Genomic DNA, 24487 nt, shown 5'->3' on the forward strand with positions numbered 1-24487 from the left:
AGCCAGAGAGATGTATGAGCTTCTCCTGGAGTACTTCCAAGATGTCATACTGAATAAAAGAAACTGTTTGTCTTCCATTTAATTCCAAGCGGTCTGTCTGACATTTGCCATTATACGGTGTTCCTGAGGCTGGAGTTTGGAAAGGCTATGATTATCCAGCCTCAGAAAGACAGCGAGGGAGGCTGCTAAACCCACACTTTTTCAGGGGCTGCTTGTGAAATACTTCGGAGAAGTGGTGCTGAATGAGGAGAATGAGCTGGGGGCTGCAATCCTGCAAACAGAAAAGCTCAGTGAAGTGAGCAGAAGGATTATTGGTCCCCTGTGAAAATCTGTTTTTTTCCTTCTTTGGGAAAGGTGAAGAGCCTCTTCCTAGAGAGCAGTGTTTATGGAAATGAAGTGAGCAAAGATGGAACCACTTCTTCGTGCCAGAATAGTGGGAATTGGGACAGGCTGGGAGGTGGGGAGTACAAACTGAGTTTGGGTGAGGATGGAAACAAAAAATGAGGGTGCAGGTTGGGGGACAGGGTGATGGTGTTGGAGAACAAAGAGCCAGAGCTCTGCTTCATGGAGGTGTAAAAAGGAAGCTGGGAGGGATGTTGAGGTAGGGCTGGGATGGGGTGGGTTGTCATGGGAAAGAAACTGGTTTGTTGCTGGGGTGGGAAGCTGGAGGGAATGGCTTGAGGGGGTTAGGAGGCAGGGCAACTGTGGGATGGGGGGCACAAAGGAATCCCCATGTGCCAGTCTCAGCCAAGTGGGGAACTTCTGCTGCTACGTCCAGAGCTGTGGTGACTACCCTGGTCCTGATCCACAAATTTTCCTTGGGATCCACATTTTGCAGAACTTCTGAGCTGCGCAGTAATCACGCCGTGGTGGCACTGCACGGGGCTGGGTGCGGAGAGACAGGAGTGGTGGAATGGTTGTGGTCCTCCTTCCAAACCAGCACAGAGCTGTGGCCCTAGCGGAGGCTAGAGGGTGCTGTGCTGCAGGGAATGGGCGTCCTCCTCCCTCCCACCCAGCAACCTTTCAGAGGCAGGTAAAAGGGTGCAGAAAATGCTGTGTTTGAGGTGAGGTGGAGACACAGTGCTGGTTGTGATTACTAACACCCCTAAGGTTCTTTCACGCTAAAATATCAGCCTTGTCTAGCTCATGTTAGCCCCCAGAAGATGGTGTACAGAAAGGGTTGCTTTCCTCTGGACAGGGCTTTGTGGTTTGAGGGCTGTGGGATACAGCATGGGGAAGGATGTGGCCTGCAGACAGCTGCTGTTGGCATTTTGGGGTCTGACGAATGCTGGTCTCATTTGCGCATTGTACAGGTGGAGCAGAGCAAGGGGTGTCCCAGGGTTAGGTTGGGGCATGGGAAAAAAAGATGAAGAATGTGGGAGAACTGAAACTAGTACTTAGAACAACACATGAAAAGGCAAAAGGGAAGGGACAGAGATAGTGGTTGGGGAGAGGAGTGAGACAATGGGGGACAAATCAGAAGACAGAGGTAAGAACTTGCGGGGGGGAATGTAAAATAGATGTACACGGGTGCCAGGCTGATCCCGGAGCCCTGCAAAGAGCACAGTGGGTGGGAGGCAAGGGGGACACAGCACACAGGGCTGTGTTTGTGCAGCAGCTGGCAGGCAGCTGCAAGACCAGGCAAAGCCACGGCATGCTCCCAAACACGCTGCTCTCCGTGTCACTGGCTGCTACTGCAAAGCATGCCAGCCAACCACAGGCAGCCCGAGTGAACGTGCCTCCTGCATGGGGCTGCACGTGCCGTGCAAAACGCAGCCCTGCCATCTCCCTGCTGCAGCTCTGGTGCCACCATCCTTCCTTGTGGCTGGCAGATCTATCTGCCTGCAGCAGATGAGGACAAATGAGGAGGAAGACTGCAAAGGAACCCCATTTCACAGCAGCTCTGATGGGATTGCACCTAGCTCAGGGTCGTGGTTTACCTGCTGGGGCTGTCAGGGCTGCAGCCCGTTGCCAGTGGGGGCAGCTGGGGACCCAGCACTGCAGCTGAGCCCATGGGACTCCTCTAGCAGCCCCTGGGACACATGGGGTTTGCAGATAGGAACTTGCATAGTGGGGCAGGGTGGCAAGGCAGCAGAAGGGGACTGTAAAATGGATACGCCAAGAGGGGATTTGATGGCAGAATGCAAATTGATTCACTCCTTGGCCCGGAAAGTTGCTGAAATGTTTCTGGATTTTGTAACAACCCTTGTCACTGTGACACAGAGTAAATGAGCTATTCCAGTGGAAACAGGCTTCCTGTTCTTACGGCTTCTTTTTCCAGTTGTTTCCCACCTCCCCTTTCCTTCCAGTTCAGCTGAGGTCTGGGCAGCTCTGGTGCCTGCAGGGCATGGGCACAGCTGCAGCAGATGTTCAGATGCTGGAGCATTGCCAGAGTCACAGCTGCTGCCATGGGTGACACTGCTCCCAGAGCCCTGAGTGAGGTCACCAGTGTGGTGGGAGTTCCCATGAAGAAGGAGAGAAAGAGGACTGGGGTGTGGCTAACAGTGGATGACTTAAACATGTGTTAGTGTAAACCTCTGGGCAGGCAGAGAGAAACATCTTCCTGCTTGGGAGGATTTACAAGGGTCTGGTGCAAAACAGAGCTCTAGGAAGTGTTCTGCCATGTGTCTGGAAGTGCCCAAGGTGTGCATCCTCCCTGTTGGGTCTGGGCACCCAGAGAGAGCAGCAGCCCTGCCTAGTGCTGACACGTGGGTTTCATTAGGAACACATGTCTGGCCTGGAGTTTGTTTTCATTTCCTTTTGAGGAGAGGAGGAGCTGTGGCAGAGGAGGAGTAAGCAGCTGAGCCGGCTCTCCTGGGCACAGAGCTTGGTGCCAAGCATGCTCTTGCTGTGGTTTCCGCTGTGGCTCTTCAACCCACGGGGCTGGAGGCACCTGGGAAAAGCTTCAACCCTACCAGGATCTGTTTGGATTGGGAGAGCAGCTCCTAACTGCATGGGGGGACCCTGTGGCTCCTGGTGGCCTCCAAGGACTGCTGTGGGCTTCAGGGCCTGAGTTGGAGGTGTGACCCCAAAGAAGTAAAGACAGGGCTCTGTGTTCTGCCACCACAGCTGTAGATCTAGCTGCTGGAATGCATCTCAAAGGCACCGAACGTGCCTCTCTTCAGGAAGAAACACATCCCGGAGCTGTGGCAAGTTGCCTCACCTGGCTCTGGGGGGATCAGAGCATGGGGGAGGCATGGGCAGGGGGCGAGGCAGGGCTCAGCCTTCTAATTACCCTCTGAGATACAGAGATCAAAGGCAGTTTGGCAAATGAAGGAGGCCCAGGGCTGGGCAGAGCCTCTCCTGCATGGATGGGCGGGTGGGATGGAGGAGGGAGCGTGCCCGAATGAGCAAACCACCCTCAACCAGCCGGTACGACAGGTTCTGGGCTCCCTGCAGCCCTTGGCCCAGCACCCAAAGTTCATTATTGCTGGTACATATTCATAAAGCATTAGTGCTGTGGGGCCCCAGGTGTTTGATCAGATCAGGAGCTCATTCTGGCCCTACAGTCCTGCAGGGGAAGTGTGTGCTGAGAGCACGTGGACTGCATGGATGTCTTGAGCAAGGGGCCATCCTGATAGCAGGAGAGCGAGCTGAACCATGCCACACTCAAACCTCACTTATCAAGAGGAACCTAGATGATAAAGCTATCAAGTGCACAATTTAATGTTTTTTGTCAAAGGGGAGAGCTTGCCAGGAGCTTCTTGAACAAAAGAGGCATGGCTTTATCTGCCCCTGGCATCTGCTCGCAGTGGGGCATGCCAGGGTCACTCATGCTGATTGATGAGCAGTTTCGGTCATGCACTGGGGCACAGTGCCAGTTCTTGCTGCGGGATGGGGGTTGGATGTGGGCTCTACTCTGTCCTTCCCATCCTGGGAAGCTCTATGGTGAATTGCCACCACCGGCAGCCAGGCTGACCCAGGGAGTCCCTCCCAGAGTGGGTAGGGATGAGCCTTGAGAATGCATCTCTAAAAGGCCAAGCCCACGTCCTTGCCTACCAGATAGACCAAAATAAATAAATAAATAAATAAAAAATGGAGCTCTCTTCAAGCCCTTCTAGCCCTTGGTTCCCCATCCATAGTGTGAAGACAAAGCAACACCTTTTCTGTTAGAGGAACAGCATGCATAAAACCTTAAAGACTGCAAAGCACTTGAAGTCAGAGAAGGGGTTATATAAAGGTGCTTACATTAAGCACCTTACACAGACACACCAGCTCTAATCTGGATCTAATCTTGTTTATCAAGGTTAGAGCAAAAGACTTAAACTGAACAGGCTGGGATTTCATCAGAGCCCTGACACCATCAGCAGCAGGAGCTGAGCAAACTAGGGGAGCGTGCTGCCCTTTGCTGCCTTCCTTTTAATTCACACCCCAAAGGGAGCTCACGAAGAGCTTTCCATGCCCTAAGGATATTCAGTGTCTAGGTTCCTTCAGACAGCCCTGAATTTCCTGCTACCTAAGCATTAGCATCCCTGCGAGTTTAATATTTAAAGAAACCATTGCCCTTTTCGTGGAAAGGGCAGAGGATTTGGAAAGCTTTCTTTTTTTTTTTTGTTTTCCCTCTAGAAAATAAACAGAAGAGTCGAGCCAGATGTGAGGATTGGCCTGGCCACAGATGTCTCTTGCAGCCATCGGAAACCATGAGCTGGCAGCGGGAGGGCGGTGACGTGGGGGCAGAGCAGGCTGCGGGAGGCTCGGGATGCTGGCACCGAGTGTGGGGTTATCCAGTTAGGGGGATTAGGGTCGGGCTGGGGCTTACGTGTCTGAGATGGTGTTGTGAGTGGCTTCATCGTCCTGCTCCGAGGAGCAGACTGTGGCAGGACAGAGGCTTTGTTCTGCGGGGCAGCAAACCTTCCCAGGACTTAGTGTGGAGCTGCAGGAGGAATGGGATGGGCTCAGCGCTGGGCTGGCTGCAGTGGGTCAGGAATTCTCCTGGGTGTAATGCTGCTCTGATTGACAGATAAACCTGAGCCACTGAACTTTAGGGAAGGATAGCTCAAACAGTAGCTGAAAGTGCAGCAACAATCACTGCAAACACATGGGCTGAGATAAAACCCGTGGGTCTTTATGGCTGGCAGCTGCTGGCACAGGCTTTGTTCTCAAGCAAGTGGAAGGCTGGGGGTTGTTTGCCTTGGTCAAGGGAAACGTCTCTGTATAAGGTTGGAAATAAAGAGGATTGTGCCTCAGAAACATATAGCCCCATCACTATGTCCCTCCTTATCAGCCCACCTCTGGGGCCCAGGATAGGGCTATCTGTGCGACTCACAAAGGGTTACAACACTGCTGGGCTTGGAAGATCTTCCTGAAGGAGAAACCAAACCCAGTGGTAAATCCTGCTATAACAAGGCCTAAATAGTCCCTGCAGAAGGGAGTGAAATTATGCCCGACCTTTGACCTGCCAAACTCTTTCAAGTAGAGCCATCCCTTGTGAAAACTTGGCTGCACGAAGCCGGGTGTGGTGCGGGGCTGTCTTCATGCATCACCACTTCCCTGTGCTCTGCAGGTTACTGCCCTCCCTTCGTGTGCTTCTTTCCTCTCGCAGCCGGGATCCCCCAGCACAGGGTCCTCACTGTGAACACAGCCCCGCACCTCAGGGGTCACCATCCCTCCACAGGTTCCCATTTGTGGAGCCCGATGCAGCCAGGACCCACCAACCCCCCCCATCTCTGTTTTTAATATCCTTTCCCATGCATGTTAGTAGGGACATCGGCATTCACGCCCCAGGGGACAGAAGGAAAACATTCTGCTCGCTGTTTTTAGAGAAGCTGCTGATTTCTCTCTGTAGCTCCCTCTGGGTCCCGCATCCTCTCTCGGACACGTCCAGGCAGTTGCCCCTTGAACAGCAAAACAAACACCCTTGTCCTAGTTGCCTTTGCATGGGCCTGGGAATCTTGCCCTGCGCTCTCCTTCTGACCTTGTTTTCCACTCAACACAACAGCAGCAATTACCCTGAGGCTGAGGGGTCGTTGGAAAGCAAGTGCTGCATCCCGTCCGCTCTCTCCAGCCTCTGCTTCTCACTGTGCTGAAACTAAATGCTTGCTGGGCCCTCCATCACTAACGAATGGAAATCTGTACGGGCACTGCATGTGTGCTCCCCGCATTCCTCACGCCCCACTGCTCCAGGGATATGTGCACAAGTTTGTTAGCGGGACGTGGGCACCTGGCTGCACCGCACGGGCACCGTGCTTGGCTGGGCCCGAGTGGCAGGGTGCTGGGGATGGAAAACGAGATGGAAGGATGAGTCAAAGTGCAGAGCACGAGGCCGGGCTGCTGCGGTGCCACGAGCCAGGAGGGGAGCAATTCTGGGGAAGAGTCGGCATTGAGCGGCGTGGAACTATCTGCATTTGATCGGGTAATTCTAAAACGGAGCATTTTGCAAGAAGAGATAAGGTCGGCTTTGTGCTCAGGAGGAGGGAGAGGAGCGCATTTCCAGCGCAGAGGCAAATCGCCCTGCATTCAGTTACCGTGCGGTTTCCCGCACCCTCCTCAGAAGCGGTTGCTGCTGAATGCAAATTCAATCTGAGAGCGCTTAGCCCCACTGTTCCTGCCTTGTGGGGCCGAGCTCCTCACTTGGCACCAACCCTGGAAAACACAGCGGGGCTTTTCCAGCACGGGGTCCGGGTGCACACTGCTCAAAGAGCGGCTTGTTCGCACCGTGGCAGCCGTCCCCGCGCCGTGCCACGCACACGCTCTCTGCGTCTCTGTGGGCTGACACTCACGCATCCTGAGCTCGTGCACCTCAGCACTGATAACTCTGCCCTACGATGCCCATTTTGCTTCGGTACCCCCAGCCATGGCCGCGACCCGCGGGGCTCCGGGGGGGCCGGGCCGGGACCGCCCCGGGGGCGGGCGGCGGAGCACGTGGGGCCGGGCCGGGCCGGGCCGGGCTGGGCTGAGTCACTCCCCGCCCCGATCCCCGCGGCGAAGTGGAGCAGCACGGCTCGGCTCGGCTCGGCTCGGCTCGGCTCGGCATGGCACTCAGCACCAAGGCCGCGAGGGAGTGGCAAACGCTGCTCCTGCTGGCACTGGGACTCACGCTGCTCGTGGTGGTGGCCGGTGAGTTGGGTGCTGTGCTCCCGGGACGGGGTGGGGGTGCGCAACCCCGGGCGCACAGGGAACGGGTAGGACGGAGCCTGGAAGCCGTGCCGAGCCGTGCTGAGCCGCGCTGTCTCGTGCTTGCAGGCGGGGTAAACGTGCAAGCGATGTAAACAGCTCCTGGGGGCGGTTAACGCGGCACCGTCCGCGCGTCCCGATGGGGTGCGTGACCCCAAAGGGTTGGGTGAATGGGGAAAGGGGTGCAGAGCCACGTGCGGGCTGTGGGATGGGTTGTGGGTGCTGCCGGAGGCTCTGCTGGGGCCCCTCTGGGTGCCCGTGCAGGCAGCCCTGACCCTGCCTCCCCCAGCCCCGCTGGGTTTCAGAGGATGTTATTTTTGCCTTCCAGCCAGCCCACGGGCTCCTATAAGCAAACATTTCCCAAAGCCGTGGCTGCTCTGTTGCTTTGGCTGCTGGCTGTCCGGTCTGCGGCAGCGCTGTCCTTGCGCAGAGGAGTACACGCAGGAAGGATGAAGGTGCTGAACCTCTCTGATAGGGCCAAGAAATAGGAGCATCTCGATCTTGAGTGGAAACTGCGACCTGCGTGCTGTGCTGCTGGGCAGGGGGCTGGCGTGGAGACGTAGATCGTGCGGGATCATTCCGGGTGGGGATAAGAGCGTGCTTTCTTGCAAAAAGCAAAACATAAATCCAGCGGTGGGACCAACCCTGGGAAGAAATGTGGGGAATTTTACACCGCTTCTCCTTTGCTTGTTGCGTCCCACCCCAGCATCTCTGGGATGCCGAGGAGCACACATTGCAGGGAGCTGCACTGCGATCCACAGCGCAGGGGTGCACCCCCAGACCTGCGTGGGGCAGAGGTGTCCCAGTGGATCAGCTCGAGCCCTCTCCTCCTGCGCCGTAGCTCATGGCAGCGCATTGATGGAGCATGAAGTCATGCTGAACGCGCTGGGCAGCGCAGGCAGCAACTTGAACTGCTGCCCAAATTTTTCTGCCTCCCGAGGCTGGGCTGAGGGAGACACTGCACCTTTTGGAAATCAGAGTGTGGCTCAGGGTCCTGCCTGGACTGCCTGCCCCCAGTGGGCACCCTGCGGTTGTGGAGCATTGGGAAGAGTGGGATTACCTTGGAGGAGCCCTGCTATTAAAAGACTGATGATAGGAGCTTGCTAGGTGATAGCTTAAGCTAATGAGAGCTATGCTGTCTGCTGGGCATGCAGGTAGTGGGGTGGTCCTGAGGCCTTGCTCTGAGCTCTGTGGCGTGGCAGAGTTGGCACCAAGTGATGATGCACTGTTCCAGCACCTGGCGTGGAGTTAGTACAACTTTCAGCCACGTCGGTGGAAATCTGCTCTGTGTTTCTGGAGAGTTCTGCTATTCTGTGGCTCTTAGGGCAAAATACATTGGAGGTGGGGGGAGTTCCCTGATGCCATGCTGCATCACGCAGAGTAGGACACATCTTCCTCCCGTGCTTCCAGCAAAGGAGCTGAGGCATGTGGGCTCCCCCTACAAGGAATGTTTTGTTATGCAAATACTAACTTTTGTTAGGAAAAGCCAGCAATGTGACCTGCCTGATTCCCTGCAATAATCCTGTCCTGCTCGTGGCTTGGTGCCCCAGCCTGGCTAGGCCTGCTCCCTGGCACAGCAGTGTTCCCTGGACTCTGATTTGACATTCAAACTCTGTCTTGACACATTTTTCTGTGCCTAAGGAGTCCTGGGTGCTTGTACTCGGGTGCTTCTGTGGATTGCTGCCCTTCCTGAGGCATCCAGCATGTGGGTCCTGCCAGCCTGGGCTTCCCCTGCCAGCCTGGGATGGGGCCACGTCCGCGTGGAGCTGGGGCATGTCGGATGCCCAGGGTTGGGATGGCTCACAGTGACACGTGGCTTTGCTGGCAGGTGACTTCTGCGATGTGAACCACTGTCAGAATGGGGGTACCTGCCTGACTGGCATCAACGAAACCCCCTTCTTCTGCATCTGCCCCGAAGGCTTTGTTGGGATCAACTGCAATGAAACAGAAAAAGGTGAGGCTCAGGGAGGGACCTGTGTCCCCATCGCAGGTGACTGGTGGACAGCAAGGATGCTCTGACTGCTTCATCAGAAATGAACTGTACTGTGTCCTCAAAACACACTGGCTGCTCTTATTTCCCACCTGTGCCCAGCTGAGAGCCCGTTTTCCTCCTTTCTTCTTCCCCAGGCCCCTGCCACCCCAATCCTTGCCACAACAATGGTGAGTGCCAGTTGGTCCCGAATCGAGGGGACGTCTTCACCGACTACATCTGCAAGTGCCCCACAGGGTATGATGGGGTGCACTGCCAGAACAGTGAGTACAGCAGGGAACTAGGGGCACACCGAGGTGACAGGTCGGGGACCACAGGGCTCTTTGCTCTGGGGGATGCCCTGGCTCTGGGATCACGTCCTGAACCCCTCACTTCCTCTTCTAGACAAGAACGAGTGTTCCTCAGAGCCTTGCAAGAATGGAGGCACCTGCCTGGACATGGATGGTGACTACGCCTGCAAGTGTCCTTCTCCCTTCTTTGGGAAGACCTGCCATACCCGTAAGTCCCTGGAGCTGATTCCGCAGAGATCCCTTTCTGTCCCTGTCCTGTGGAAGAGATCTCATCAGCAGTGCAGTGCCTGTGTGCTGCACTGAGCCTGGTGGTGATGGAGGTAGCATCCTTGTGGAGGTGCCACCTCCTGTCCTGTACTCCAACAAGCAGCAAATGAGCTCCTGGCGTTGCTCCCTCATCACCTCCTCTCTTTGCTGCCATCCTCAGGCTGTGCCATTCCCCTGGGCATGGAAGGAGGGGCCATCTCTGATGCACAGCTCTCGGCTTCCTCCGTCTACTATGGTTTCCTTGGCCTCCAGCGCTGGGGACCGGAGCTTGCTCGCCTCAACAACCACGGCATTGTCAACGCATGGACATCCAGCAACTATGACAAGAGCCCATGGATCCAGGTACAGACGAGAGGAGTAAAGTGTAGGTCTATCTACATCTGGATGCAGACCATGCTCACCTTCTTGTCCTCTGCAGGCCAACCTGATGAGGAAAATGAGGCTGAGTGGCATCATCACACAAGGTGCTCGCCGCGTGGGCAAGGCGGAGTATGTGCGTGCCTATAAGGTGGCCTACAGCCTAGATGGGCGTGAGTTCACCTTCTGCAAGGATGAAAAGCACAACACAGACAAGGTGGGCTGGGATGTGGGGCTGGGATTAGGTCAGAACCACACAGAGAGCCATCCCAGCAGCATTTGATTGACCAGAATCATAGAACTGTAGAGTGGTTTGGGTTGGAAGGGGCCTTAAAGCCCATTCAGTTCTGATCCCCTGCTGTGGGCTGGTTGTCCCACACCAGCTCAGGCTGCCCAGGCCACATCCAGCCTGGCTTTGGGCACCTCCAGAGATGGGGCACCCACAGCTCATAGCACAGCCAAAGGAGCAGCACTGATTTATTGCTGTCACTGGGATAATGACTTTGTAGTTGACACATGGTGGGATGTGGGCATGGCCTGGATGTGATGGCAAACAGCTTGCAGTGCTCTGTGCTGAGTACGAGCCCAGTACATATATCTCAGCCTCAAGCCAATGAGTGCAGTGCTCTCCATTTTCTTACAGCAAATGCATCCTGACTGTTTTTTCTGCATCCAGGGAAGGGCTGGAAATATCTGCCTTGCGTTAACCAACAAAAAGTCTCTCTCACTTCCACAGTGCTGGAAGAAAAAACGTGCAAACACGACCTGACAGCACTCTTTTCAAGCATGTGCCACACTCTGGGGACTGCAGCCATAGCTGCTGCTGTGTTAAGAGTGTTAGGGATGACTGCCATCCTGTGCACTCCTCGGGTAGCCCAGCTTCCCCACTCTGCCCGTGGTGGGCACCAAACTCCGTGCTGTGGGCAGGGGGCTGCAGCAAGCTGTGGGCTCAGCCCCGCGTGCCGTGTCAGATTTTCCAGGGGAACGTGGACTACGGTACCATGCAGACCAACATGTTGGAGCCTCCCATCACAGCGCAGTTCATCCGTGTGTACCCCGTGGTGTGCCGCCGTGCCTGCACGCTGCGCTTCGAGCTCATCGGCTGCGAGATGAACGGTAAATGCCCCCTGGGCCAGTCCTGCTCCCTGCTTGGCCAACGGCCGCTCGTTCTCGCGGTGCTGGGAGCTTTGGAGGCACACGGGCTGTTAATCCCAGCTGTGCTCTCACGCTGCTTACACCTTCCCAAGCTGTCTCACTTCGGTCTGCGGTTTCTCATTGTTCCCTATCTGAGCCCTGAGCCGGCTGATTTTCCTGCCGGAGAGCATAACAAGCAGCAGAAGATCAAAGTCTCGTGGGAAACGTGACTGATGATTAGTCAGAGCCCTCGGCTTGCCCCTTGCCTCCCCACATTCCTGCCCAGTGCGCGTCCTAGGCAGTGCCTGGCGCTGGGCTCTGGGCCACATCCTGTTGCTACCCAGGACCGAGGTGTCCTTGTGCTGGGCTATGCTGCGGGGCTGCAGCAGGAGGCACTGTGCTGCAGGGAATAGCTCTGCTCTGCAAACACCATCCTGGCTGCACCCAGGGGAGCTGGTGAGCTGCATCCCTGCACCTCTGCGGTGCCTTCCTGTGCCCCCAGGTCCTGCTATGACCATGAGGACGTGCCGCTGGGTGCGTGGGGCTCTGTTGGCTGCGTTCGGGTGTTGGTGGTTTGGATTGTTTCCCTTTCACTGTCTGTATAAACCGTTGTGTTACAGTGTATTTCAACACGGCAGGTTGCTCGGAGCCTCTGGGCATGAAATCCCGCCTGATCTCTGACCAGCAGATCACAGCCTCCAGCGTCTTCAAGACGTGGGGCATCGATGCCTTTACCTGGTATCCCCATTACGCCCGCCTGGACAAGATGGGCAAGACAAACGCCTGGACAGCTCTGCATAACGACCAGTCCGAGTGGCTGCAGGTGGGTAAGGGCTGGGGAGGGCTTATGGCGTGCCTCTGTGCACCCCAGTTCCCCAGCCCAGCTCCTCCCCTCTGTTTTTGCAGCAACGATCAGGTTTGTGCTTCTATTCCCGGGCTGGAATGGGAACAAATAGTTCTGAAATTTCCTTCTCGGTTTCCTTTGCTCCGCTGTTTTTATACTTTTCACATGATTTCATGACATAATGGGACAAAGCTGTTTAGATATTTGTCCCGCTTTTAATTTTATTTGGGGAATGATTAAAAGCAGCTGCTCCTCGGCCCTAAGTGAACCAGCTTATCGGGACATCTCCCGGCGGGGTTGTGGTGACATGCTGCACTGGGCTCTGACACAAGGCTGTGTGCTTGTGGACGTGGTGGTAGATTCACATGTACACTCATATATGTGTGGCTAGTATGGCCCTCAGTGAACATAAAAAAGGAACAAAATTAAGGAGTCCTTCAGCTGTTCAGCTGCAGTGTGGCAGAGCAGGAAGCAAAGCAAACAACAGAAACCATCTCCCTTGCAGTCCAAATGTCAGCCCGCATTCACTCTCATCCACTGTCGCTTTCCGTTGGAAATACGTTTCCTCTGGGAGTCCTTTTTAGTTATGTTTTTTGAAATGGAGATTTTTGCCATCGTTCCCACTCTGACCTCTCCAGCACGGGGTGTGAAAGCAGCCACAGTGATGTGCATGGAACAGTTCCCTGCCCTGAGCCTGCTCAGGGGCCAAATATTTCCCCACAGCATTTCGTCAGTCCTGCTGCGGGGGCAAGGGTTGGTTGTGGGGTACCCTGGGACTCAGCCCCATCTCTGTTCCAGATCGACCTTCGGGACCAGAAGAAGGTGACGGGCATCATTACGCAGGGAGCTCGCGACTTCGGCCACATCCAGTACGTGGCAGCCTACAAAGTGGCCTACAGTGACAACGGCACCTCCTGGACCGTGTACAGGGACAGCCAGACCAACAGCACCAAGGTACGGGGACAGCGAGCTGCGGGGGCTTGGGGACAGCCCCCCACTGTGGGTAAGTGGCCGTGGGGTCCCTGTAATGCTGATTGCTTCTCTCTTCCCTCCCCCCCCCCCTCAGATCTTCCACGGCAACAGTGACAACTACTCGCACAAGAAGAACGTCTTCGATGCGCCGTTCCGTGCCCGCTTTGTGCGCGTCCTGCCCGTGGCCTGGCACAACCGCATCACGCTGCGTGTGGAGCTGCTGGGCTGCGACGAGTAGGGGCACGGGGCGGCACGTGGAGGAGGGACAGCCCCGTCCCCACCACCCGGCCCTCGCCCTGCCCACCCCACACACCCTTCCCCTCCCTCACACCTCCCTCTCCTCCTCCCCGAATTTCAGAGGGAGGCTCCGGGCGCTGTCTTGCCTCAGTGGGTCCCCTGCCCTGCACTGGGGTTGCAGCACTGCACTTTATGGGGCTGCTCCGGGTAGGATGTGGGGATGGTTCCTGCCCTTCTGCCCTACAAGCTGTGAGTGAGACCCCCTCCTCTGCAAATGGATCTTGGCCATGGGACCCTATCCTGCGCATGGGGCTTGGCTGCAGCCTCCCCTAAGCCTGGACATGACTTTTCTTCTTTTTCCCCTCCACTTGCAGCAGTGCCCTGCGTGCACCGCACCGGAGCTCAGGGCTCAGCTGTTGTGGGGGACCAAATCTAGCCTCTGCCATTCCTCCTCCTCCCTGCACGGCTGTGTGCAGGGGCTACAAACTCAGCCCTACCCCTTCTGCCAGGCCCTGGGGCTCCCTGAGGGCTGTGTCAGTGCTGCATAGTGTGAGGGGAGTGCTGAGAGGGGGAGAGGCCGCTCCTATCGGCAGCTCTGCCTGCTGCACTGATCCTGTGGCAGATGAGAGCCCTCTCTGGCCCCCAAGGGAGCAAACCCATGGGTCTGTGAGGTCGAGTGGTGGGGGACCCCCACCCTGGGCACGCTGCAGCCCAAGCCTGGGGGGTCTCAAGAATGGTTTATTTCCCTTTTGATCACATTTCCAGGGTGCCAGCACTAGTGTCACAGAACAGCTGGAGGAGGTGCTGGTGAAACAGCCCAAAAGCAAACCCCTGACCCTTCTTGTAACCTGATTCTCCTTTTTTGGGCGTGGCAATGCTGGAGCTGTTGGGATGGGCAACAGGAAAGCAGTGAGCCAGTCCCAGCAAGTGGGATGGCAGCTTGGAAGGCATTGGTGGCACCACTGTCCCAGTGGACTGGTATATAAGATGTGATCACAGGGCTGGGCTGGCTTTGGGAAGCACTGAGGGGGACCCATGTGGCACGGCCTTGCTCCAGGGTGTCTGACAGTATTAAAACTGAAACTTCAGGCTGTTGGCTCACTGCTCTGTGCTCGCTGTCTCCCAGAGGCATCCCTTCTCCCCTCACACCCTGCTGGTTCCCTTCCTTTCTCCAGAAAACAGTACCAAGGCTGTGTGCATCCTCCCCCCAGCCTCCACCCCATCCCAGCTGCTGGAACCCATGCCTACATCTGGCCGAGCACAATGCGATGGGACATGGGGATGGGAAACTGCTATCAGCACCCCACGCCCTGCGCATCCTCCTTTGGCTTTGATCCTGGAGCAGATCCCCAGCTTGGAGCAAAACAGCTCTTGGAGCTGCAGCTCTGAGAAAGCTGTGGGCAAACCTGCTGGGCACAGTGCAGGATGGGGGCTGCTGGTTGGGACCCCCTGCCTAGGAGAGAAGGGGCACTGGAGTGTGGTGCTGGAGCTGTGGCAGTGTGTAGGGACCTGAAGCTGGCATGAATGGCCCAGGATCCCCTGCATCCTCCCTCCCCCTCCCCCATCACCTTCTGAATGCACCACAACCATGGTGACAAACGGCACCCAGAAGCAGAGCAGGGGGCACGCTCCCACCCAGACGTGCCCCCCTTATCGCCGGGAAGTGGTAACACAGATAAGGGCAGGCTGCTCCGAGTTTGGCGAGACAGCCTTGAGCCGGGGACGGCTTTGAAGGGAAGGCCAAAGGAGCCAAAGCCACATATCACAGCAGCTGTCATCGCTGCCCCACTGAGGGACGCTGAGCTCTTCCCTGCCCCACAACGTTTCCTTCCTCCCTTGGTGAGGGCGGCGAGGGCTCCCGCAGCCCGTGCAGACCCTCATCCCCGTCCCTCGGATGCTGCTCCCGGCGGCAGGAAGGCTGGCATGCTGCGGCACCCCACTGCCCGCCCGCAGGAAGCAGCCGCAGCACAGCATCCTCTCACCAGCACCCGGAAACCCAGCGCTGCTCGCGGCCCCCTCCGTCCAGCAGCAGACCTGGGCTTCCCTCCCCAGTTCCAGCCCCAAGCACAAGCTCCCGCTGGAGCCACTGGAAGCGGCTGAGCAACCCGTGCAAGCAGGGTTTTGCCGAGAGATCCCCCAGCAGGGCCAGGTCGAAGGTGCCACCCGCCATCTCTGAGGTTGAGCAGCCGTTCTGACACCCTCAGCTTCACCCATCCCCAAGCCCACACGTTGCTGGGATGGATCTACGCTGACCCCACAGCGCTGCTTCCCCCACACTATCTTTATGCCCGAGCCCAGCTCCGGGAGCATCCTCCCAGCACCGAGGATGTGGGGTCACAAAGCACCCCTCGTCCCTTCTCCCAGTCACAGCTCTTTGCGGGGTGCTTTGGGCACGCTGCAGCTTTTTCCTCCTCTCGCAAACAATGGGGTGGCAGCGCCAAGGAGCAGCGTGCCCCGGAGGGAGGGGACCGTCGTGTGGCTCCAGCACAGGGACACGGTGCTGGGAGAGCTAATCACCCCATTGTGGGCCGCGGAGCAGCGCGGTGTCATGCCGGCCGTCACGCACCGGGGCTGTCCCTCCGTGGGGACCCCGTGGCAGTGCCACGCAGCACAGCATCAGAGAACCAGTAAGGCTGGAAAAGACCTCAAAGACCATCCAGTCCCGTTGTCTACCTACCGCCAGGAGTGCCCACTGTGCCTCTGTGCCTCGATTGGGACGGCCGAGCAGAGCTGTGAGACCCTCTGCGTCCCGGCGATCCCAGCCATACTGATAGCGCCGTGTCCCAGCCCCTATCAGCCCCGCTCCGGTGCCGGACGGGCCCGGGGCACTCAGGATGGGGTCGGTGGGTGCTTTATTTTCACACGCGGAGTTTTCTTTCCGGTTTGACGCCGTCCTGCACAGGGGGGGGAGGGAGGGGGAGGGGGCAGGGTGTAGGGAGCGGGGCCCCGAGCCTGATTTCCTCACCGTAAAACAGCAAAGTGATGCGGGTTCGGGGCACACGTGTGGCCCTGGGGCCTGGCAGCACCCAGCACGGGGCTGGCTCCGGAGACATGTGGGTGATGCCTTGTGGCAGAGGGGTGCAGCCGGGCAGCCTAAGGGTTTTGGCACAGACCCCCTGCACCCACCATCCTGGTGGCACTCCCACAGTGTGCTCACGTGGCACTGCCGTTGCCTACATCTGGTCCCCGTGGTGGGATGCAAGGTGCTCTGTGGGGCTGTGCGCTGGGCATCATGGGGCTCACCCCCTGCTTTCAGCATCCCCAATGGGGCACGCCTTTCCCCTCACCTTCTCCCTAGCAGCGGGCAATGCTGGTGAGCAACACGTCGTGCAGTGAGGACACACGGCTCTGGCTGGGGGTGACAGGCAGGCAGGGGGCTCGGGGCACCCACCCCTGCTCCATCCTGAGAGCAGGGGGTTGGGAAAGGCGTGTTTCCCTTTAAGAGGCAGGCCCTGGAGCTGCTTCCTCTCAATCCTGCAAGAGTCCTAAACACACTGCATCTGCCTGCAGCCTGCCCGCTGCCCACTGCCTGCTGCTGCCGCCCACCGTGAGTGGGGCTGGGGACGGGGCTGGGAGCGGGGCTGGGTGGCACAAGGGGTGCGGCGTTTTGTGGGGTGAGGAGGGACGGCATCACCGCACGGGTGCTGCACATCGCTGCTGGGCATCGCCGCGCTCCGCACCGTGAGCAACTCGTGCACGGTGAGCGGCACCGCGCTGCCCGGCGCTGCGGCGAGGGATGCCGGCACACCGGCACGTCACCACACACGAGGTTGGGGATGCCGCAGAGTGAGGCTCGGTGTTCCCATCCCGACGTGTGAGGCTGCGGGTGACTCGTGCCCGTCCCACCGCGCTGTGCCCTGCGGCACGTGGCAGCGCGGAGCACGGAGAGGTGGCACCGGCCGATGGGGGACCGTCCCATCCCGGGCTGGGAGCATCCAGCCGCGCTCCCCTGCCGCGGTGGCATGGCCGGAGGTCACCTCTCTCCCCAGCACTGTCCCCAGCACTGTCCCCCGCTGCGGACTCCAGCACCCTCTTGCAGCGCTCCTATACCTCATCTCTGAGTGGGGTGCGGATGTCCAACCCCTCCTTGCAGGAGCTGCGGGAGGCTCCGTGGGTGCCGGGCCCCCTCTGCCGGCTTCGGGGAAGCCTGCAAGCCCCGCTGCCCGCCCTGAGTGCCACCCTTGGGTGCCCACAGGAGAAGGGCTGTGGGGACGTGGGGCACTGGGATTCTCCTACGGGATGTGGTTGGTGTTCTGCATGAGGACACCTCTTTGCTTGTGTCCTTGTGTGCCAGGGAATATTGGTTGTATTGGAGTCACCCTACAGTGCCAGGTGTGGCTGGCGTGGGGCAGGCTTGAAGCAATTGTGGGTTGTGAACCGGCTGCGAGGGCAGGGGCAGCACTGGTAGTTTCCTAGACATTGGTAGGATGAGAGGTGATGGCCTCAAATTGCACTGGGGGAGGTTCAGGTTGGATATTAGGAAAACTGTATGGTCTGAAAGAGTGGTGCTGCACTGGCGCAGCTGCCCAGGGAGGTGGTGGGGTCACCTTCTCTGGAGGTGTTCAAGAACCGTGGGGATGTGGCACTGAGGGACGTGGTGGGGATGGGCTGATGGTCAGACTAGGTGAACTTTGTGGTCTTTTCCAACCTTAATGATCCTCTGATTGTGTGAAGGCCCAGGATCCAGCCTCACCCCCAGCCATGCTGCTGCTGCCACTGCTCCTCAAGGCTGCCCTGCTGCGGCTGGCCAGCTCCTACCACCCCTTCTACAATGGCTTCTATTACAACCACGTCATGAACGACAATGGCAATGGGCACGAGACAGGTACCACGGGCTGAGGGGACTGGAGAGGTGTGGCAAAGGGCTGAAATGCTCCCTCCACCTCAAGGAAAGGGTTGGGACCCATAGGTTGGTGGGAACCTGTGGGCCTGGAGGAGCACATGGGTTGCTCAGGAGATGCTCAGGCAGCTGAGGAGGTGGCTGGAGTGAGGGAGTGGAGCAGATGCAGGGAGAGGTGAGGACCGTCCCCTCACATCTTCACTCCTTGTCCCCAGTGGTTGATTTCAATGGGGTCAGGCTGGTGGTGGAGACCTCCAAAGACCCCATCTACAGCTTCAGTGGTGCCAATGTCACCCTGCCGTGCCACTTCCACCACGAGCCTGACTCTGAGGCCAAGCGCAAGATCCGCATCAAGTGGTCCAAGCTGCGAGATGACTACACCAAGGAGCAGGACGTGCTGGTGGCCATTGGCAAGACCTACATGGGCTTCGGGGACTTCCGAGGCCGCGCTCACCTCCACCGGACTGGACAGCGTGACGCCTCGCTGCTCATCAGCGGCGTGCGCCTGCAGGATGACGGCAAATACCGCTGCGAGGTCATCGATGGGCTGGAGGATGAGAGTGACGTGGTGGACCTCCGGCTGCGAGGTGAGGACTGGCAAGCACGGCCCTTGGGTGGCAGCAAGGTGGGTGGGCTGGGAGGGGTCATAGGCAGAAGGGGGCTGGGATGCTCAGGGTGATGCCCTGGGGCTTAGTGGGGAGCTGTAGGCTTGTGTGCTCCCTTGGGGCAGCCATCCCCATGGTAAGGGTCTGGCCATGCCCCCGTTGGTGTCCTTGATAGTGTTCATCACAGAATGGATTGGGTTGGAAGGGACATCTAAGATCACTCAGCTCCAAACTCCTGCCATGGGCTGGGTGCCCCCACCAGCTCAGGCTGCCCAGGGCCCCATCCAACCTGGCCTTGGGCACCTCCAGGGATGAGGCACCCACAGCTCTGGGCAGTCTGTGCCCCAATGTCTTCTATGTCCCTGTTCCTGCAGTCTGTGCATTCCTATGGTGATGTTCCCCCGCCCTGAGACATCGTGTGTATGCTAGGACTGTGCTCCATATGTCCCTGTTCCCCTATTCGGAGCATCCCCACCTCCATGCACACCAGCGCTGTCCCCACGTGTGGTTCTATGTATCCCCAGCACTGAGCCCCTCTGTCCCTGTGCCACCAGATGTCGCTGGCATCTTGCTGCTGGTGGCTGGATGCCCAGAGCACCTCCGTGCTGGAGGTGGTCCTCCGCCCTGTGGTGGCAGAGCGTGACTTCGGAGCGTGCGTGTGTGTGCGTGTGTGTGTGTGTGTGTGTGTGTGTGTGTGTGTGTTGTGTGTGTGTGCTGCCCTCTGAGCTCCCCGTGTGCCCCCAGGCATCGTGTTCCCCTACCAACCGCCCCGCGGGCAGTACAGCCTCAACTTCCACGAAGCCGAGAGAGTGTGCCAGGAGCAGGGTGCCCTCATCGCCACCTTCCACCAGCTCTTCCAGGCCTGGAGCGAGGGGCTGGACTGGTGCAACGCGGGCTGGCTGGCTGATGGCACCGTGCAGTACCCCATCCGCCTGCCCCGCAAACCCTGTGGTGGGGTGCACCTCGCCCCGGGCATCCGCAGCTACGGCCCCCGCCACCGCCACCTGCACCACTTCGATGTCTTCTGCTTCTCCTCCACACTGCGAGGTGGGTACCCAAGGGGTTGTGCCACACGGTGGCATCCCGTGTCCTTGTTGTCCCGAAGGATACGGGCTGCGGTGATGCTGCGGGCGGTGTTCAGCCGCGTGAGCTCCCCTCCTGCTTTCCTTCTTAGGGGATGTTTTCTACCTGGAACACCCAACCAGAATGACTCTGGAGGAAGCCAAGCAGGCGTGCCAGGACACTGGTGCTGAGATTGCCAAAGTGGGACACCTCTACTCCGCGTGGAAGTTCCACGGGTTGGACCGCTGCGATGCTGGCTGGCTGGCGGATGGCAGCGTCCGTTACCCCATTGCCAAGCCCCGTGCCAACTGCGGCCCCGCAGAGCCCGGCGTGCGCAGCTTTGGCTTCCCCAGCAAGGGCAGGTTTGGGGTCTTCTGCTATAAGGAGAGATAAGGAACACAGAAGGTTCCTGCCCGGCCTGAGGATGTTCCCATCCCAACGGTGCCCGGCCTTGGGTGTACCCAGGGCTGTTTTGGGAGTGACCGGGTGGGGGGAAGCTTCTTTGGTTTGAGTTTTTCTTCCTTTACGTTTTACACTTTCTGAATGCAGCAGGATGCTGGGCTGGAGCATCCCTCTCTACAGCAGGGGACTGGCCCCGTACGGGCTACACACAAGGACGATGGCTCCCCTCCCCCCACCCCGGTCCCCTGTTCCTGGCTGCATGGGACCAGGGCACGGGGTAGGCGTCTCCCCTACACCCCAGCCCCGCTGCACCCCAGCCCTGCTGCAGTCTCATCCCATCCCACTGAAGGATGCTGCTGTGCCTGTCCCCGTGGTGGTGCTCGTGCCTTATATCCTTGCACCCCACGCCCGGACCCCGTTTGAACTCTGGTGCCTTCTTTCAAGCGTTTTGTTATGAAAAGATGATGTATTTTCCTGGACCTCTTCTAAATAAATCAGTGGAGAAAGCCCTGGAGCAATGTGGCAGCGTCCCCACCTCTGTCTCAGTGTGAGAAATGGAGAGAATTTGGGCTCCCCCACCAAGACACTCAGGGATGTGCACGGAGCAGTGCGAAATGTGCCACGCATGTCTCATCCTCATCTGGGCCACCTTACAATGAGCACAAATTAAACCCTGATCTAGAGGGCTGAGGGTGAAGCGTCTGCTGGCAGTGGGTTTTCCTGCTGTTGGGTTTTAGCTGGAGCGTGTGCCTGGGGTGGGGCTAACCCCTCCTGGGCACCTCCTGCACTCAGGGTCAGGGATCCCTTCCATCCCTGCTACCCTATCCCACGCAGCCACCTCCCTATGCCCTCATTCCCCCAAAAACCACAACGACCCTTTCCGATTTCGCTCTCTTTATTATTTATCACTCTTTCAAAATAGGATATGTTCAAAAAATATAAATAGGTGCAGGGAACGCTGGTGCCCCGCACGGTCCCCTGGAAAGAGCACGTCGTCCCGGGATGGGCGCAGCGCTGTGGGGCGGTGGTGGGGGGCTCTCAGCCTCCCCCCTGCTCCCCCCACCGCAGCCCCCAGCCCTCCCGGTACATTCACTGCCCCTCTCCCCACCCGCCCCGACACGCCGCAGCAGTAGGATTCTGGAAAAAAAAAATAAAATAAAATTAACCCCAAAAGGTGCTGTTCACCCCGGAGATTAAATAACAGAAATAATTACACTGTTTGTGGATAAAGTCAGGAAAAAAAATAATAATCATCTTTATTATTTAACTTAACCCCCTGCCCTCTGCGATCCCACCCCCCTCCCTGTCCCCGAAGGCACGACGATAATTGGAACCGGACCATTAGTAAGAATGCTGACTTCTAATTTGCTTTGCTTTGGTGCTTGGAAAACCTTTTATATATATATATATATATATATACACACAAAGGTGGGTTTGTCTGCAATATAATTTTTTTCCTTATATGACAAAAAAAAAAAAATCAACAAGAAGAAGAAATCGACTCTGTTAATATGAGTGTTCCGTAAAAATCTCTCTTTGCTCTCTCTGCTCACCCCTCGCCCCGCTCTAATGGGTGGGTCTGTGCACGACACTGCGTCTCGATTGGCTCCGGGGGCTCCTCTTGTATAGCCGGCGCTGGTAGCTGGAGGCTGCGGGGAGAAATGGCATTGTCAGTGGGACGAGGAGAAACAGGGGAGGGAGGAAAGCGGGGAAATGAAGCACCAGGAGCGCAGCGATGTGCTCTCCTCCGTCTCTCCCCGCCTGCTTTCCCCAGCTCTGGGACTGGGCTGAGCAGAGCTGGCCAGGAGCCGGCCGGCGCTTGATGGATGTGATTTGGCTGAGCTCGAGGTCATTGTTGGGAAGCTCCGAGCAGGGATGGGAGCGGGGTGTAGGCAGCCTGGGGATGGGCAGGGACGCCTCCAGGCAGGCCAGGAACCCTGCCCCATCCTGGGGCCAGCCCTGTCCCCTCGGCACGGATCCCCACTCCCGTCCTCTGTTACTCACCAGCTGCAGGAGCTGCTCCTTTTTCCTTCTTATCTTTAAGTAGCCTAATTTCTTATTAAGCTTTTTGCTCCACCCCGCAGCCCTACCTCAGGAAAGCTTCCAGCAAGGCATCTCCCCATGGCTCAGCTACACCCAGTGCCACCCAATGCACTTGGAGGTGCCCAAGGCCAGGATGCGACCTGTGAGGGCCCTCCCAACCCAAACCATTCTGTGATTCTACGATCCTTCGATTCCCATTTCTCCCAGCTGCACGTGAACCTTGAATACCCACATCCCCAAAGCGGCGCTGGTGGGAAAAAATTTGGCCAAGGGGATCCCTCACCACCATCCCACAGACGTGCATTATGGGATGGCTGAGACGTACGGTTTAAGCAGGATATCCGGGGCTCCTCCCAGTGCCCGTTGGGCTGGCAGCGGATGGTGGGCACGTGGCGCTGGATGTAGCCGTGGTCGCACTGGTACCGCACCAGGGAGTTGATTTCATAGCGGTCCTTCTTCCGGCCAAAGGTCCGGGCGTTCTCCACTACAGGTGGGTCCCCACAGGCAACTGCGGGTGATGGGCAAAGACAGTAAGAGATGGAGATCCCCTGCTAGCTGGGCAGGCAGCTCCCGACCCAACAGCCCCATTGCTGCTTTCCCTGTGCTGCCCCAACATTCCGACAGGTTGGGTATGAGGGAAAACTTTTCAGCAAGAGCAGTGCTGCACTGGCACAGCTGCCCAGGGAGGTAGTGGGGTCACAGTCCCCGGGGGTGTCCAAGAACTGTGGGGATGTGGCACTGAGGGACGTGGTGGGGATGGGTTGATGGTTGGACTAGGTGATATTAGCTGAGAATGGGGAGAGCATTTCCTTTGGAGGGGAACAGATGGGGATACTACAAAGAAGGCACTATTGCTAAAGAAGTTTTGAGAAACGTTAAGTTCATACAGACTTCATCGGGAGGCAGGCTTACAGCATGAGCTGTGTGGGTGAATATAGGGCTGCTGCTCCCAGACAGCTCCGTGGCAGAACAAGGGCTCACTCCCCTCGTGCCCCAACCCCACAGCCACTGATTGAATCACCCCCATCTTGCTGGTGCAGGGCAGGGGCTCACCGGTTCCCTTCTTGCACGTGAAAGGCAGGTGATAGTTGCAGGGGACATCATTCCATTCGCCTTGCTCGTGCCAGATCATCACAACACAGTCCTCTCCCGCAGAGAAGAAGTTGTCGGGTTGGTTGGGCCGCCAGTTCTCAAATTGCTGGGGGGAGAGGAAAACACCTGAGGCTGAGTCCCCACGATCTTTCCCTCCTTTGTGTCTCTTCCTGCCTTCACCTGCAGAGCCCATGGCTACCTGCACTGCTACCCCAGTGACATGCCCACGGCCACGGTGCCAAGAAGCACAGCTTCTGTTTCACCAGAGCTGGCTAGAATCAGGAGAAACCATGTAGATGAGGGCTGCCTTCACTCCTCACCTGACCCAAACACTCACCACGTCACTCGAGGGCTCTGTCCCCAACAGCATTCCTCCCAGAAACACCAATTCCCCTGCCCCAGGCTGAGGGCTGGGCCCTTCCCAGTTACTCACCAGTGAGTGCCCATCAGACCAGCGGAAATCATTCTCCACAGCTCTGTCACTGAGGCCGATCCACTGATAGTCCTGTGCATGGCCTGGGAAAGCAGAACAGGGAGAGAAGGGTAGGTGCTGGCTCACCACGTTTTGCACAGGCATCTCTTTGCCAGCTCAGTTCTTCAGGACCTGGAGCCCCAGGGTCATCTAGCACATGCTTTTTACATCATTTTGGAAAAAACTCTCCACCATAAGCTTGGAGTCCAATGGATGGACCCCTCCTTGTTCTTATGTCCCCCAGGCAGCCCCCAGCACTCACTGTTCACAAATTCTTGTTCCTCTGGGGTGATGATGCTGCTCAGGTGGGCTTGATGTTCTCGGCATCGGGACTCCGCATCCATCCACGTCTCCCTCTCTTCAAAGTGCCTGTAGCAGTGGCCCTGGAACTTGGTCCAGCCTTCCTCACAGTTTGCCAGGTCTGAAACACACAAAGAAGGAATGAAAAGGAGTTGGTGCAATGTCTGACAGCTTTGCAACTCACCTCTTGGCAGATCACACTCTTGTGGCACAGGACAATACACGGTCTCCTCCAATAAAAAGCAAAACCTGACAGTGCTGTCTGCACGGCATCCCAGGGAAAATAATCAGAAGGCCCCCAAGGCAAGTGCAGAAGAGAGGGAAGCCTATGCTGCAGATCCCGTGTTTGCCATAAAATGACAAGTGCTATTGGAAAACCCAAGTGACACGGAGTTATTGCGGAGGAATTCCATCCCTGTTTACCTTCCTTGACTATTTTTGAAGATATGACTGAAGCAACAACCCTC

General features: G+C 57.6%; 3 protein-coding genes across 4 annotated transcripts in view; 2 read left to right on the forward strand and 1 right to left on the reverse strand.

Moving 5' to 3' along the window:
• The first annotated feature begins 6928 nt into the window (after window positions 1-6928).
• On the forward strand, window positions 6929-14292 carry MFGE8 (milk fat globule EGF and factor V/VIII domain containing). Of its 2 annotated transcripts, none has more exons than XM_065733987.1 (10): window positions 6929-7056; window positions 8942-9067; window positions 9241-9366; window positions 9488-9601; window positions 9821-10002; window positions 10079-10234; window positions 10989-11133; window positions 11772-11974; window positions 12794-12949; window positions 13062-14292. In XM_065733987.1, exons 1-10 carry the CDS (start codon window positions 6972-6974, stop codon window positions 13203-13205), a joined length of 1437 nt encoding a protein of 478 aa, XP_065590059.1. In that variant the 5' UTR covers window positions 6929-6971; the 3' UTR covers window positions 13206-14292. The 2 variants fall into 2 exon arrangements, with proteins under 2 accessions (XP_065590059.1, XP_065590060.1); XM_065733988.1 differs by having other exon boundaries at window positions 11790-11974.
• A 2397-nt stretch (window positions 14293-16689) lies between these two features.
• On the forward strand, window positions 16690-20734 carry HAPLN3 (hyaluronan and proteoglycan link protein 3). Its single transcript, XM_065734322.1, has 5 exons — window positions 16690-16751; window positions 17879-18029; window positions 18260-18631; window positions 19394-19696; window positions 19824-20734. The coding sequence occupies exons 2-5, from the start codon at window positions 17906-17908 to the stop codon at window positions 20102-20104; spliced, it is 1080 nt and encodes a 359-aa protein (XP_065590394.1). The 5' UTR covers window positions 16690-16751; window positions 17879-17905; the 3' UTR covers window positions 20105-20734.
• Window positions 20735-21649: 915 nt separating this feature from the next.
• Window positions 21650-24487, reverse strand: part of ACAN (aggrecan) — a 41864-nt gene continuing 39026 nt past the window's right edge. Inside the window, exons 15-19 of the mRNA XM_065733996.1 lie at window positions 23983-24141; window positions 23682-23764; window positions 23210-23354; window positions 22482-22664; window positions 21650-21762 (exon numbers count right to left, since the gene is read on the reverse strand). Coding sequence (XP_065590068.1) covers window positions 21680-21762; window positions 22482-22664; window positions 23210-23354; window positions 23682-23764; window positions 23983-24141 — 653 coding nt within the window. The 3' untranslated portion in view covers window positions 21650-21679. The remainder of the gene's footprint in view (window positions 21763-22481; window positions 22665-23209; window positions 23355-23681; window positions 23765-23982; window positions 24142-24487) is intronic.

The sequence above is a fragment of the Cyrtonyx montezumae genome, unplaced genomic scaffold (assembly GCF_038088225.1).
Source record: "Cyrtonyx montezumae isolate F1298 unplaced genomic scaffold, pur_monq_1.0 scaffold_17, whole genome shotgun sequence".
In the NCBI taxonomy this organism is placed as follows: Eukaryota; Metazoa; Chordata; class Aves; order Galliformes; family Odontophoridae; genus Cyrtonyx; species Cyrtonyx montezumae.

Coding starts and splice junctions, on each gene's coding strand:
- HAPLN3 (XM_065734322.1), top strand. CDS start 17,906: ATGCTGCTGCTGCCACTGCTCCTCAAGGCTGCCCTGCTGCGGCTGGCC. Junction 18,632..19,393: donor GGTGGACCTCCGGCTGCGAG/GTGAGGACTGGC, acceptor GTGTGCCCCCAG/GCATCGTGTTCCCCTACCAA. Junction 19,697..19,823: donor CTTCTCCTCCACACTGCGAG/GTGGGTACCCAA, acceptor TTTCCTTCTTAG/GGGATGTTTTCTACCTGGAA.
- MFGE8 (XM_065733987.1), top strand. CDS start 6,972: ATGGCACTCAGCACCAAGGCCGCGAGGGAGTGGCAAACGCTGCTCCTG. Junction 9,602..9,820: donor TGGGAAGACCTGCCATACCC/GTAAGTCCCTGG, acceptor TGCCATCCTCAG/GCTGTGCCATTCCCCTGGGC. Junction 10,003..10,078: donor ACAAGAGCCCATGGATCCAG/GTACAGACGAGA, acceptor TGTCCTCTGCAG/GCCAACCTGATGAGGAAAAT.